This window comes from Balaenoptera musculus, chromosome 5 (assembly GCF_009873245.2).
Source record: "Balaenoptera musculus isolate JJ_BM4_2016_0621 chromosome 5, mBalMus1.pri.v3, whole genome shotgun sequence".
In the NCBI taxonomy this organism is placed as follows: domain Eukaryota; kingdom Metazoa; phylum Chordata; class Mammalia; order Artiodactyla; family Balaenopteridae; genus Balaenoptera; species Balaenoptera musculus.
The window spans coordinates 34,018,936-34,035,111 of record NC_045789.1 but is presented as its reverse complement, the minus strand read 5'-3'; the positions used below and the strand labels follow the sequence as shown (position 1 = coordinate 34,035,111).

The window sequence follows — 16,176 nt, the reverse complement described above, 5'->3', positions numbered from 1 at the left end:
ATCAACAAAATTTTTAAATCGTAATTTTTAAGGAATTCTAAAAAGTAAATCCTAAAATATGGATATGAGCAAATGTATCTTGTTACTATAGCAACAGCTGTTCTAGGCTGGATAGTTATATATGCATAACTGAAGATACATTTGTTAGCAGTGAAATAGACCACACAATTACTAACTAAATCTTATTTCATGAGATTACTATGTTAGAAACCCCCTTTATTTGCTTCGTAAGTCTTATGTTTTTAACACATACATTTCTACACCAGTAGAATAGTTTCCATAACAACTAAATACAACTGTACTCTTGTTTCCTGCACCATTCCATCATTTTTGGATTTTGCATCAGTATAAAACTTTTCCCACTCTCACGCTAATTAGGCTAACTTAAGCACAATATCTATTACCCAGCTAATTAAAAATGGCTTTGGATGTCATTTGGAATGTGGCATTTTAAAATTTAAATGACAAAAGCATCTTAAGGGTTTATTTTGGGGTCTTTTTTGCATAATTGTCACTTCTTCGAATAACTGATTGAAAGTTATAGAAACCATAAGAACTTCATGATGGTGACATTTCTTTTTTTTCCCCTCAATATTTTGATTTAGATTTATTTTTACTCTTTAAGATACAGTAAAATTAACATTGCTCAGACATAAGTTTATGTGATTGAACATTGTTACAGATTGCATCTCTTTTTTCCAGGGAGCCAGTTTATACTTTTACTTCATTCAGTTGTGGAAAATATTTCTTTCAGGTGCTCTTTGGTGAAACTTAGAAATCATAATAATTAGAGTAGTTTTATATACAAAAATGATACAAAAGAGAAAAATAAAGCTATTTCTTGGTTACTCAGGAAATGCTTTTTTGTGTGATTTTCCCATGTTAACTGTTCCCTTCCTCCCTCTTACGTAGGCTTTGCCTTTTGACAATTTCACTGTGTTTTGGCACTTCCGCCAGAGGGTGTGGAGTGATAGACAAGTGAAACTATTCACTTCATTTTTGGTTTTTTTCTTCTAATCTTGATAAACTGTTTCTTGGATGAGAAAGTTGAGTTTAATGTTTAAAATGTGCTGGTTTTTTTAATGTATAGATTTCAGTCAACCATATAATTTTGGTCTTCAATTAATATGGCTAATGTCAGGGCAGAAGTATTCAATGGTTCAGTTGTTTTTAAGGCAGTTTATAAATGACTGCTGAATTTTTACCACAGAACACATTTTAGTAAAATTTTTCTTTAGTTGCCGACTTTTTTATTGAGAAAGTACCTGCAAAGGTGAAAGTTTTATTTTTAGCCTTTTAACACACAGTCTTACTAAAGCAAACCAGACAGCATATTGATTGCCGTGTCTTTTTGGAGACTTGATCAGTGTATTTTTTATGTTCTTTAATTTTGTTGAAAGATTTTCTAATAATAAGATGAAACTATGATTTCTCATCATTTTTGTTAGAAAATTTAAGTTATAATCACACCGTATTTCATTTCAGAGAAGAAAATAGAGCTTACCTCTGAAATTTGATAAAAGAAAAATAGATTTAGTTGTTGAATGTTAGAGACCATCTTAGATGTATAATGCTAAAAGATTTAAAGGTGGTAGATATGAAGATTTTTCTGTATAATCTGGTGACTGAGATGCATTTTTAAGCAAAATAGTGAGATATGCTGGATAGAAAAGAATTGGAGTTGTTTCATTAGTAATTTTTCAGAGCTTGATAGTTAACTGTTAGGATATAATTTATATGTTCTTTGGATTTAAAACGCTTTACTGTCATAGCTCAATAAAATGAAGATTATTTTACAAACGCAGTTTTGTTAACTGAATCTTTCTGCTCCTTTTTTTCCACGTGTCTCTAAGATAGAGATGTTCAGTACTTACCTCGAGTTTAACTAATTTAATTAGGCATTGAAATTAGAAAGTAAAGTTTAATATACTAATAACGTAGTTCTAACTACTTTTTCTGCTATTAGGCATTTTTAGGAGAGTTGAACAATTTTAGAGATAGATCATCTCTTATTTTACTAGTGGCAGAATTAATTGAATTTCAGGTTTGTGGTGTTTCTTTTTTTTTAACTGTCTCAAAATTTAAATTATTGACTAAAAGTATTTAGCCAAAATGATCTCATTTTACAGTATTTAATTTTGCATATAATAAAATAAGTTCTTACTACCTACCTGTTTGAGTAAACACATTTCTAATCAAGGCTTATTCCTGTCAAATATTATTTAGACTAAGCTTAATCATAGCAATAGAAATTAGAGAGGAATAGACAAATATTATAAATAATTTAGAAGGCATCTGGAGCAAACTTAAGGAATAATATGACTAGTGAAATGTCTAAAACATTTAACAGACTACTTCTATATATGAATTTTTTAAAGCATTAATAATCTCACACCCCTTTTTATGAAAGAAATTTAAACTTTTGCTTAATTATGATGCTGAATACCAGTCATAGGCAAGTGGAACCTGAATCTTCTCAGGAAATATTTTAACATTATTTGTATGTTATCAACAACTTACAGTTTTGCCATAGAGATTCTGTCATTTGGTTGCAATTAGCTGTGCCGGGATAAAAACAGGTGGTTATGTAGGAGGGAGGAAACTTACTCTACAATAGCAAAATAGGTTTTGTGCATCCTTGCTCTCTGGGAACAAGCAAATAAAAATAATAGTTTGATTGATGTTTGAAATATGCCATGTCGTCCCATTCTTATTAAACTAGAGCCCATTATTCTTAATAAATATCTGTCTTTGCCTCCACTCTTGTATTTTCTTGTAGTACCGCTGGCCTCGTACCATGTTCAGCAACACCGACAACTTTTGGAGACCTGAGAGCAGCCAATGGCCAAGGGCAACAACGACGCCGAATTACATCTGTCCAACCACCTACAGGCCTCCAGGAGTGGCTGAAAATGTTTCAGGTGACATGTCTAAACACAGTACTTGAAATGCTTCACTTATTTGCTGCAAAAAATAAGGGATTATTCAGCCCTGAAAAGGAACATGCTACACCATGGATGAACCTTGAAAACCTTATGCTAAGTAAAAGAAGCCAGACACAGAAGGCCACATAATGTATGATTATATGAAATATCCAGAACAGGAAAATCCACAGAGACAGAAAGGAGATTAGTGATTGCTAGGTGATGTTGGGAGGGCAGGTTAGGACTAACTGCCGATAGGTATGGGGCTTCTTTTGAGGGTGATGGAAGTTTTCTGGAATTGGATAGTGGTGATGGTTGCACAGCAAGATGGGTGTGCTGGGAACTATTGAAGTGTACACTTAAATGGTGAATTTTATGTTTGTGAAGTATATCTCAATTAAAAAATGCTATTAAAAATAAGGGAACTCACTTTAATTTTTAGGTATATTAATCAAGAGGGTCCAGTGCTTATTTTGTGTAAGTGTGCATTTGCATTGTTTATTGCTTTTTAGATAATAAGACCTTTCTTTTTCTCCTTTATGTTTGGGCTTCTGGTATTACTGAATGTACTTGTTTTCTAAATTGCACTGTTTGGAAGTTAAGCATTGTAAGAACTCTGCTAATTAGTCACTAGTGGTAACTTATCCATCACTGTTACCCTCGTTGCCTCCAAGAGTTGATGCAGCTTCTTTCCATCAGTGCCACGCTTGTGTGTGGCTTATTGTGCTCAAAATTCTGATTACTATATTTTACTAGCATTTAAAGTTTTGGGAATTTTACCGGGAAGTACAGCTACAACCAAACCTTGAATCTTATGAATTTTATAACTCATGATAGTGATAATAAATTGATTTATCTCTTCTTCTAGTGAGATAATACATAGAAGTCAAGTATTTAGCAAAGTAGTTGGCATCGATTAAACACTTGGTTAATTATTCCTTGTAAATAGTAAATAATATAAAGTATGTAAAGTGAAGGTATCTCTGATACTAGCCACTGTACTAATGTAAAATGAATATATTTCCTTACCTCTGGCTACTTGATTGATGGTATTTTATGAATGCATAGGGGAATAGTGGTTGAAAAAGAAGATACTTTATAGATTTTATTTGATATTTCAGATTTTTATGTTGTCCATTTATATAAATCCCAATATTTAAAATACCTGGGCAATAACTAAGTAAATGTCCCAGATTTTTTCTTCTGGAGCTGGAAAACTCACTTGAAGCAATGTTTATTTAAAATGGATTTTTAAAATTGTTTTCTACCCTTCAGGTGATTTCAGAGAAACTAGGATAACTTCTTTTTTCGGTTGATAACTGAAAGGTTAGAGCAGCACTTCTCGACAGGGGGCAAATTTTCCCTTGGTTGAAACATTTTTAGTTCTTACGACTGCCTGGGTCGGGGGTAGGACACTGCTGGCATCTGATGGGTGGAGCCAATGTAAGGGACAGCCTCCCCCAACACAAAGTTATCCAGCCCAAAATATCAATTGCTGAGGTTGAGAATCTATGGCTTAGAGGCATAAAAGTTATACTTCACTGTTACAATAATGTTATGAACCACTACAATTACAAAGATTTTGTGTTTTGTTTTCACAGTCATTTGTTAATTAAACTTACCTTTCCTTAAGGATCATTCCCTCCCCTCATCTGAGTTCTTTTATCTTAGGTTCATGATGTTTTAATTTTATTTTAATTTTTTCCTACACATGCCCTCAGAATTCTAAATTATTTGTCACATCCTTTTAAAAAAAGATGTATCCCGCCAATTAGAGGTGAAAATAGAACTCAGACACTTACAAAGCCTAAAAAAAATGCTTTAAAGACTTGTATCATCTCTGATTAAGCCAAGGAGACAGGAATACGGGTGTGGATTGTCATGCTTGCACGCACATGTAGTGTGAGCAGCACAGCACTTGGGAGTATGCAGAGACTGATTTCATACCATTTTTATAGGAAAGTACCAACATGATGGAAAATTACACTGTTAGCAGTAGTTTTATCATCATTGTAGACAGCCTCCAAAATGTTTATTTTATATGCAAAGCTTTATTTCTTTTCAGAAGGTAGTCTAGACTGAGATTTATTTTTGTATGTGGTGTGGACCTATTTTTTTTTCAATGTTTCAGAGTCCCAGAATATTCTTTGCTAGCCATTTAGGTTTTTTACCAGTTTTAAGAGAACTATCTCAAATACTGATATATAGTAGGGGGCATTTGTGCTCTATTTTGCAGTGAGGATGTTTTAGGGAGTCCTTTGTACAATGTTGGCTTGTTTAGCTCACTCATGCTTTTCTTAATGAAACGTCCTCGTGTTCCCACGTACGGTATGTTGTCAAATCTGAGATACCATAGATTATGAGATGCATCCCAAATTCAGAAATGTTAATTGTAATTTTAAAAACTTGTTTTTTTAGAATTAATGATATTCAATAAACTATATTAGGCTAGCTTTTGTCCTATAAAAAGGCCCATTTGATCACTTTTCATAGGAGAAGTAGAAAACTTGTTCTCAGTTAATAGGAATAACATATAGAATTATCCCTGCAGGTATAGTACTATATTTTTTTTTTCACATAAATATTCTGTAGCAAAGAAGTTTACCAGCAACAGAAGGTCAGCTAGACGGGTAGATCAAGACCTTAATCCTTTGAGTACCATTTCTGCCTTGACACACCCAAGGCCTCATTGTGGTACACTGCCCTTAGTTTTCAGGGCTGGTGCCAAACTAACTAGAAATGAATCACTTGCCTAAAGGCTTACAGTGCTTTAAAGCTTAACTTGTAGAGAGAGATAATTTCATAGTAAAGTGGGGGAGTCATGAGTTGACCTATGTGGTATACTTGAGGGACAATTAAACTGGCATGATTTCTACAGATGTGCTATGGGGGCATTTAATGATGACTTTTCTGTGGCATAACAAGCAAAATGGGAGAGCTCGTCCCCTTACTGTTCTGCCATTGCTCCTAAGATGGTGATACAGCATTGTTTTGGTCCAGCTCCATCTATTCTGACAAAGTACTCTGTACTCAATTTATAAATTGAATGAGAACAGATACACCATTTTAGGAAAAGGGAAATTGAAACAGAATGCCACTCTAAAATAGAAGTGCCAATTAAAAACAAAACTAAAAAAAAAAAACACAAATTTTGTACTGTTTGAATTTTCAGTTGCCCTTGATTCTGCTTTTTTTGGCAACCCCAGGTTGATGCTTTCAGATTGTTAATTTGGGGGAAGAGGATTGGTCACTTTTTTATTTTGTTTATGTCATTTGAGTGTTAATATATAGTTTTTCACTTGCAAATAGTAGACTAGGTAAAGACACCAATACCATTAACATTCTCTGATGTTGAAATTGATATTCAGAGGTATCCTGATGTAATGAGAAGCACTTTGACTTAGAAGAAAAAGCTCTTAGTACAAATTCTGGCTTTCCCTCTTAATAACTGGGTAATTTCATTGATATTATGTAACTACTTTTGCCTGTGTTCTCATCCTCTGTAAAATAGTTATAACACTAAAAAGTTGTCGAAAGGGAGAAAACATGTAAATGTGCTTAAAGCTGTTCTTGGAAATACAGTGGAAACTCAATAAATGTTAGTTTCCTCTCTTGGTCAAGAAATAGCCTTTGTGAACCTCAGTTTTCTCAGGTGTTAAAAGAAGCTATTAACGCTAGCTTCATGCAAATGTCATCAGATTAACATTATTAGCATTATTTTAATCAAATCATATTTGTATTGTATTAAAACTATGAATGTACTTTGAAAATGCCTGTTACACTCCATAATATTTTTTTGAATGATAAAGTAGAAAATACTTCTGTGTTTTGAAATTAAAAGTGGGGTAAAAACTATTCCTTTGAAGGACTTAATCAAGTTTTATGGTAACACTTAGAAATTGTACATGTTTTCTAACTTATTTGGATCTCTTTTATTTGCTAGCCAACGACATATTAAAACAGCAAAGTGCCAAAAGAAAATGAATTCAGTATTACTTTGCCATTGTATTTGAAACAGTATGATCAAGAAGCCCTGTTGGGTGAGGAAGAGTTAAAGAAAGTCATGTATTTAGCCAGAGAAGACTAAGGGAAAAATGTTGTTTCTGTCTAACATTTTAAAGACTTTTGTATAAAAGTAGAACCAGACTGATTCTTGGTTTCTTCAGCAAACAAAACCTGGATCATATTCTTTGAGTCAGATTTTGGTGTAAGTTGAACTTAACAATTAGAACTGACCCAGAGTAGAATGGGAGCTAGTAAGTCTCCACTCCTGGAACTGTTCAAACAGACTAAGTAACCATCTTCTGGAGGTACTAGAGAAGTGAATTCTTTACCACATGAAATTCAAGTGCTAGACTGCCTAAAGTCATAAAAATATATATATCTGAATGAGATACCACCAAGGATCATGCAGACTAATAACCACTGCTGGTTTGTGAATCACCCACATCAGTACGGGATGAGTTGGTTATTTAAAGCATAAACTGCCCTCAGCCTCACCATGACCACTGAATCAGACTCTTTGATGGTGGGCTGGAGGACTCCATGATTCTTGCACCACTCAAACAGCACTTGGGAACCCCTGGTCTGGCCAAGCCCCTCATTATACAGGTGGGGTCTCTGAGATGCAGACTAATTAAGGGGCTTCCCTGCAGTTCCACAGTGAGTTTACTGGTGAAACCTAGGCCCCTGATTACAGTTCAGTGCTCCTTCTACTCTTCTCTACCACCTTCAGGTATTCTCTGATTACCTGAAATCAAATACCACTTTCATGGGGAATTTTCAAGTTTGCATTTGCAATTTTGTCCACAAATTAAATTTTGTTTATCTTGATTCTTTCTGATTTTGGAATGTTTTTCCTATCCCTTTCAATGTGTTCCCAGTAACTTTACCATGAAAGACCAAAGGAAAGTGCTTTTTTCTTTTCCAGAAGAACTACTTTTCAGAGCAGAAATAAAATAATTATTATCAGAATTTCCAACACTTTTTCAGATAAAGAAACTAAAGCCTGCAGAGGTAAATTGTAACCTAATTAGTGGCAATTATCTTCTCCAAAAGTTGGGTTTCCTGATCCCCAATTCGGTATTCTTTCCTCTAGTCCTCATTAAAGATTGGTGTGGGTTCAACAACCCACACCAATAAAAATAAAATATTATTTTATTTTAATATAGTCATTAACTGCAAGGTTTTCAAGTTAATACATCCTTCCCTTGCTGTTAAACCATGTATGTATCAAAATTGGGAACCAGTCTTGGAACCAGACTAAGCAAGCAAGTCCCAGTGATACCATCAGGTACATAGAATAGAAACTTTGTCAAGAAAGAGTTTTAAGATAGCATTGGTGCAGTATTTCCTGACTCTTTGGGGATTCATTCATTTATTCAACAAATATTTACTGAGTATCTGTCAGGTGCTAGGCCCTAATTTGGATCTGGGATACAGTAATTAACAAAACAGACAAAAACCCTTTTTTGGAGAACTTAACTCTAGTCAGGAAAGGGAGGGGGTTGGGGGATTTCAAACTGGTTTGCAGTTTTAGAAAATTGCACAGAGAAGGTCTCAGAGAAGGAGGTAGGGAAGTAAAGCATGTGGGTGTCTAGGGAAAGAATAGTCCAGGGATCAGCAAGTGAAAAGGCTCTGAAGCAGAGCATGCTGGGCGTGTTTGAGGCACAGAAAGAGTATCTATGGCTAAAGTAGAGTAAACGAGGGAAAGGAATAGGAAATTAGAACCTTGTAGGCCAACCTGAAGACTTTGGTTTTTACTTGGAGTGAAGTGGGAAGCCCCTTGAGGGCTTCAAGCAGAAGAGTGAGTGAGTGACTTTTAGCACGGTCACTCTGACTGCTTTGTGGAGAACAGAACGAGGAGGGCAAAGGTGGGAAGCTGGGAGACTGGGTAAGAGGTTATAGGAATAACCCAGGTGAGAGACAATAGTAGCTTAGACCAATGTAGTAATAGTCAGATTCTGGGTATATTTTGAATTTTAAGGCCTTAGAATTCACTGATGGATCAGAACTATCTGATGGTGAAAGTAAGAGAGTTGGGGATGACTCCAGAGCTTTGGGCCTGAACAGACTAATATAATAAGAGTTACATCTTACTGGAATAGGGAAGATTGTGGACATGCATATTTGAAGAGAAAGGTCATGGATATGGTTTCTATTACATACCCAAGAATACATGTTGAATAAGCAATTTTATAAACAGGTCTGGAGTTCAGGAAAGAAATCCAGGCTGGAGAGAGGAAAGCTAGGGACCACGTGGTCCAGACCTTTGCTGGAACCATCTAAGAGATGTGACGTAAAGTAATTGGACTGTCGAATGTGTATGGTCAGTGAAAACAGTCTCATTTACTTTGTAGATTACAGCTTGTTACTAATCTTTGTCAGTTGTATACTTTTCACTAAAATGTCACAAAGTAACATCTGCTGAATATATGTATAATTCAAATTGAAATATAATTTAAATTCTATTTAACTTGTTAAATATTATCTTAAAACAAAATAAAAATATTGTTTAAAGTCTTAGAAGCATTTTGCTATATGGGCATAATTTTCATCATGGACTTTGCCTTAAATATATAGAAGTTTCTGACACAATTTCTAACATTTACCTAAGATCTGAATTATTTATCTTCTGTTCTGGCTTTTTTCATTCTATACTCCAGCCCCTAAAATCCTTGAAAGGATATTTTTTCATCTGTTAGCAGTTATATACCATGTATTGATACTGTTTTTCTATTCCTTCCTTTTTTAAACACAGTAATAATATGTTAACTGAAAAAAAACAAAACATGAAACTTGTATAGTATATTAACCTTTAATTAGAAATATTCATAATAGTTGTAATTTATATAGAATAGTAATATATTAAATTATATAGAATATAAGTTATAATTAGTAATATAAATAGTAATATGTTAAAAGATGTTTCACTATCTTTTTACCATAGAAGATCACGTATCTTTATTTAACCATAAATATTTCCAAATATTTCCAAAAATATCTTTAAAGCTGGCATTCATATATGCAAAGGAGATTAAAAAGTTTACATTAAAATTATTCTATCAAGTGTCTTAATTAAAGCTGCATTTTAATCAAGTCAGCATAGTTATCCATCACCCAAAATGGGCATGTTTTTATACTAGTGTCCATGAATTCTTATAATGTAGATGGAGAGGAACAGCATATTATAAAAACCCACCTCAAATCCTGTGAGGAATATAAATCAGTAACTCAGAGTTTATAGTATTGGTACTGTCAGGGATGAGTGGCGATTGATCAGCATGAGTTTTGTCAAAGAGGTAGTAAGTTTTGAACCAGGATTTGAAGCTATGTGAGGGAAATGGAGTGAAATAAACTCCAAATTAACTGCTTTTAATTGGTCATGTGTGTGCATATACATATATATGAGTATTTTTAATTTCTATGTATAAATCCTCACCCTAACCAAAAAGGATACACAGTGAGTACTCAAGGAGAATGTTCTGGGTATATGTATGTGTCAAAGTAAAAGGAAAGGACACAGCTTATTAGAGCCTCTGTTTCCTCATATTTGGTGGTAAAATGGAGATATTCTCCAGGGTTTTTATGATGATTAAGTGAGATAATGTTTGTGACATTATTATATAGTAGTACTGTGGAAGTACTACTGAAATGTTTGCTAGTATTAGTGTAGTCTACACTTTATGATAGGAAAGAAGAGATGAGATTTCATTGTAGATTCTGATAAATATTTTAAGAAATACTTTAAAAAGTATTGATATTCTGAATAAGGCTTCCAGTATCCTCAGTGTATCTCAGTTTTCAACTATTATCTATTTCACATGTTACAAAATCCAGGTTCCTAGTTGGAGCAAGAAATGGAATGTCAAAATCCAGATCTTTCTAGCTCCAAACCTCACCTATCGTTCTCTCTTCTCCCACTTCCAAAGTGGACATAATAATTCACAAAGGTACTATATCAGCTTGCTCAAGGATGTTTTTTCACCTAAGTGTTTCAAGGTTATTTAAATGTTTTACTTGATTTTTGTGAGGGGAGGTCCTAACAATTTAAATGATTCATGTGGCTTTTTGGTTTCTCCTTTTAAGAATTACGGCATTTCTGTGGAGGTGTTCCACACTGGGGGAAAAAAATTAAAACAACCCTCTTAGTATGGTTTAAAGGAGCTCATATTTTTGAGGTATAATTGTTTTTGTTTTTCCATAGCATATACTTTATTTCTTACCTTCTTTTAGCCTTTGTTCATATTCTAATTTTACTATTAAGTCAGCTACCATTTTCTGTTGTTTGCTGTTTTTTATTTGAAATTATTTTCATGTAGCAAATCAAAGCCCTTTTAATTTGTAGAAGACACTTGTCAGATGTGCAGTCTATCCATTTATTAACTTTTCTCTAGTTGATGCTGCCAGTCTCAGATGAGTGCCTTACTAAAACCATCAAGTTTTATGGTGCCCACTAGAAAGGGAAGAAAGGAAAATCATCTGTCAAAATTCATTTACTTAGTGACCCAAACCAATGTTTCTGAATAAAATTTTGGTTTCTCAACCAGTATCTTGGTGGTAGATGGACGAACATATAACAATTATAATAATACAATGCAAAAATATTTTTCTGTCTATCAAACCCAAAAACAGCTTTTACAAAATAAAGGTAGCTAATAAACTTGATGAGACTAAATGATTGTCACTTCAGTGCCTTCTACTGTAAGCAGCCACTTTTTATGTTGTGTGTAGATGTGGATTTTCCTTTATAAGTTTATAATTTGAGACATTTATTAAAATAATAGATAAAAATTTCTAATTCCTCTTTGATAGAGCTGGAGTGGACCAGAGAAATTGCTTGCTTTAGATGAACTTATTGATAGTTGTGAACCAACACAAGTAAAACATATGATGCAAGTGATAGAACCCCAGTTTCAGCGAGACTTCATTTCCTTGCTCCCTAAAGAGGTAAGGATTATCAATTATATTCTTCATTAGTGCTATTTGAAAATATAAATCAACAGCTACCATCTTTAGACATTGTCATGCTAATTATGGTATTCAGTATTGTCAGTTTAACACTCTTAATTAGTATTAAAGGGGGCTGTAAATGATAAGGTGCTGTGACTTAATATAATTTTCAGATTAAATTATACTTACAGACTGTGTCTTCTTTCCATCACTGGAATAAGTCATATATGAGACTAAGCTATTGAGTTTCGTTAATTTGACTGTTTCTTTACCAAGATTTTTTCCTAGGTTATTTGAAGTCCAACCTTTAGTTGTCTTGGTATGTTCATTTATAGTAGTAGATTTTTTTAAATTCTGATTTTATTAAAACAGCAATATTTTTTTTCTTAGTTTGTTTTTTGTTTATCCTAAGTCCCTTCAAGAATAATAGTTTCATGATTCTATTGGATAGTAGTTCTCAGTGACTTACATTATGTAATTATTTTGAAGTATATGGAATTTCACATGTACGTCGTCTTCTATTAATCATTCCCCTTCCTGCCGCATCACACACACACACACATAATCAGAGATTTCCCATACCAGTTACATTCTTATAGTATTTCTTTTAGAATTATTTATACCCATTTGTTTTAATATCTTTATATAAAATAAAACATCTTTGATTTTTTATCATAGATTGATTATGATCACATGTGCATTCTTGACTATGTAAATGAGGCATAGTTTAGATGTAGTTCTTTTGTTGATGTTGTAGCCTTCATAGTTTCATTTTTGTCAGCAAACAGAAATAAGATAACATTAAATAATCAATGTTACCATGACTTACATTTTCACAAAATTTTTGTATATATGCCACTAATAATAGATCAGCTAAGAAGACAATATAAAATACCATTTATGTTAATATAAATATAAATGCAAATGGTCCTGCAACTTCAAATTTGAAGAGAAAGGAAGTTGATTTTTTTTTTTTTTCAGATACCCATGCTAAATATCCTAAGGGCATTAAAGATAGTCCCAATACTAATTTCACAATGGATATTAATAAAATGGTTTCATCATAGTTAATGGATGTAATTAAGCATAACTACAGGAAAAAGCAAAGTGGAAAAAAATACCTTTTTCCTGAGATGTTGCTTCTTTGGAGTGATTTTTAAAATGACATTGTCCCAGAAAAAAAAATCTTTATTCTTGCTGGCTCATTCTAAAACTGAACCCTTTGGATAGATTTCGCTTATGAAAGTGGCATAAGCTCTCTCTCTTTGCTTCCAGAAGGGTGGTAGTAATAGGAAGCACTTTTATAAGTATTTGACTGAAACTGAATTTATTTACCTTTGATATATTTTTCATAGTTTTCCTTGATATCCTTCATATTTTAGAAGGTAGTATTTTTGTTAAAATGTAGACTTTTTCTCAGTCTAGTTTGTCCTCTTATGTCTAAAGATTGTGAGGTTTTTGTTTTGTTTCGTTTTTTCTTTATTTGGATTTCCATAGTAGCTTCGTAACACAAAAAAACGTGATTTGAAATCAGAAGAATATAAAAGTATTCTTAAGAATCTAAAAATTAAGCACAAATTATCCATAACCAGGGCAGTAAGGATTTTCTTGAATTAAGTGTTCCTTTGAAGATTGCCTGAGGGGAAAGAAGCTTTGCTAGATAGAATGAGTGAGCCTGACTTAGCATGGCACCTGTCCCCCCCCCCTTTTTTAATTTGTTTTTTATTGAAGTATAGTTGAATTACAGTGTTGTGTTAATTACTACTGTACAGCAAAGTGACTCAGTTATACATACATATACATTCTTTTTCATATGCTTTTCCATTATGGTTTATCAAAGGGTATTGGATATAGTTTTAACTGCTAGAAAAAACATTTTCTTTTTTGAAAAATGCTTTATTTTATATGTAGAGAAATAATGGTATAGATCTAAGTCCTTAAGGAAACTAACATCTTATTAGAGACTAAGTACTATCATTATTTAAAACAGTATTACCTTCGTGTCAGGAAATGGACTTATAGTAATTTTCTCATAATTCCTTTCAACAGATCTCAAAGCTCTTTACCAACATTTACTTATTAATCTCAAAAACCTTGACAGAAATCTCACTAGTCTCACATGGGAGACTTGTGATAAAGAGCACTATCCTTATTTTGTAAGTAAATGCCAAGAAAAGCATAGTGGTATAGTAGATGATCTAGAGCAAAACCTAAATTCTTAACATAGGATTGGCCAACATTTTCTTTGTTCTTTTCTTTTCTTTTTCTTTCACTATTTCAATCCACTGAAATATAGCAATTCTGGGAAAGTATTAGCAACTTTTTAAATATAATATGGTGGTCTTTTATACCGGGTTGGCCAAAAAGTTTGTTCGGTTTTAAGTAAAAATAAAAGACACGTTTTTTCATTTTCACCAAGAATTTTACTGAACAATGTATTCACTAACCGAATGAACTTTTTGGCCAACCCAATATAAGTTATAGTGAGAAACAAAAAACAGCAACTCTCATTGAAATGACAAGTTTGGGCAAAGAAAAGATAATTATCTGAAATAAATTTTGGATTTAAGAGCTTTTCTTGTGTGGAAGTAGTCCTTAGGAAGAATTACTAATCTAGAGTTTACCTTTAATACAAATTAATAGAAAACTGCATTAGCTAGACCATTTGATTTGGCTCCCAGAAACCTGTAACCCCCTCTGTGGTATTGTAGAGATGTAGTTTGGGACAATGCCCACTCTCTGTCCCCTATAAGGAACCCTACATGACAAAACTTTGTTTCCTTTGAGGAACTGGTATAACTAATTGCTGTTTTCTTTTTGCTTGGCAGCCTAATTAAAAAACCATGTAAAATACATTGCCAGTACATTTGTGTTCTACTTTTCCTCTAGTTTAAACCTTTTCTATTTATATTTTTCCTGGTTCTGATTTTCTTATTCATATTTTTCTATTTTGCTATGTATATTTTCTCTTTTTTAAAAAATGTTATTATTTGGCTGCATCAGGTCTTAGTTGCGGCATGCGGGATCTTCATTGCGGCATGCAGGCTTCTCTAGTTGTGGCACGTGGGCTTCTCTCTAGTTGTGATGTGCGGGCTCCAGAGTGCACGGGCTCAGTAGTTGGCGACGTGCGGGCTCTCTAGTGGCATGCGGGCTCTCTAGTGGCGTGCGGGCTCTAGAGTGCACGGGCTCAGTAGTTGCCGAGCGTGGGCTTAGTTGCCCCGCGGCATGTGGGATTTTAGTTCCCCCACCAGGGACCGAACCCTTGTCCCCTGCATTGGAAGGCAGATTCTCAACCACTGGACCACGAGGGAAGTCCCATGCTATGTGTATTTTCTATAATACCGGGATGTTTTGATGGCATGGACAAACATTTAATAAGCTGAAGTTTATGGTTGAGTTAGGGACTTTGCTGTTTTAAAGGAATGGGTGCCAATTACCTTTGGAGTTAGCTCTTCAAATTTCTTTAGCACCTGAGTGTTTCTTTACATTTCTTTTTAATGCATGCAGACACTGGACTAGATGATCTCTTAATCACCAGTAATGAAGGAAATTTTACCTGTTGATTTGGGGATAAATCTAACCTGCTCTGGATTTGTTTCTTAGCATTTAGGATCCATTGAATGTTTCTATAAATTACCTGATTTCTGCTTCAGCTGGATAGCTAAAATAAGAGTAGGCTTTTTCATATGACCATGCTCAATATCTTGGGCATTAACTAGCATCTCTTTTCCACAAATACAACTTTGTGCCTGATAATTTCTATGTTAAATATCAATTTCACAAAGAAGATTAATAGTATGGTGTTAGACTGACACTAAGCAAACTTGCCTAGGCTTTGATTGATTGATAATTTCAAAATTAATTGGTTAATGGGGTATCCATTTAAAAAATATATTGTTGAGTTATGTATGTATGTGTATATTTGTATATGTGTATGTATGTATGAACACACACGCATATATAGATTGTTTAATATAGTTATGCCTTTTCATTTTAAATGACTTGGTTTCTGTATATAATACTGAATGGTCTTCTCTGATAGACCAAAAATAATTATTCCACAAAAAGTTTTTCACTGTCATTTGTCAATAGTAGTATTAAGTTGAATACTGACTGGTTGAAGTACTTTCTATATAGAATATACTCAATAAATATGTGATTAATGACAAACTCTGTATATATATTGATACAAAGTCATTGGGAAAGCATAATTTATTTCATGTAATTCCTGTTTAGCATCAAAAAATAATTCAGATTGTGCTTTTACTCCCTATATGACCCTAGGTCCTTTAAATGATAG

The 16,176-nt window shown here is 33.5% G+C and overlaps 1 protein-coding gene across 6 annotated transcripts in view; it reads left to right on the top strand.

The window, feature by feature from the left end:
- FBXW7 (F-box and WD repeat domain containing 7) overlaps window positions 1–16,176 on the top strand; it is a 204,435-nt gene that overhangs the window by 175,508 nt on the left and 12,751 nt on the right. For 5 of the 6 annotated variants that reach the window (XM_036852411.1, XM_036852410.1, XM_036852412.1 and 2 more), the window contains 2 exons: window positions 2,780–2,921; window positions 11,739–11,873. In XM_036852411.1, coding sequence (XP_036708306.1) covers window positions 2,780–2,921; window positions 11,739–11,873 — 277 coding nt within the window. The remainder of the gene's footprint in view (window positions 1–2,779; window positions 2,922–11,738; window positions 11,874–16,176) is intronic. The other variant, XM_036852409.1, reaches the window with a different exon arrangement.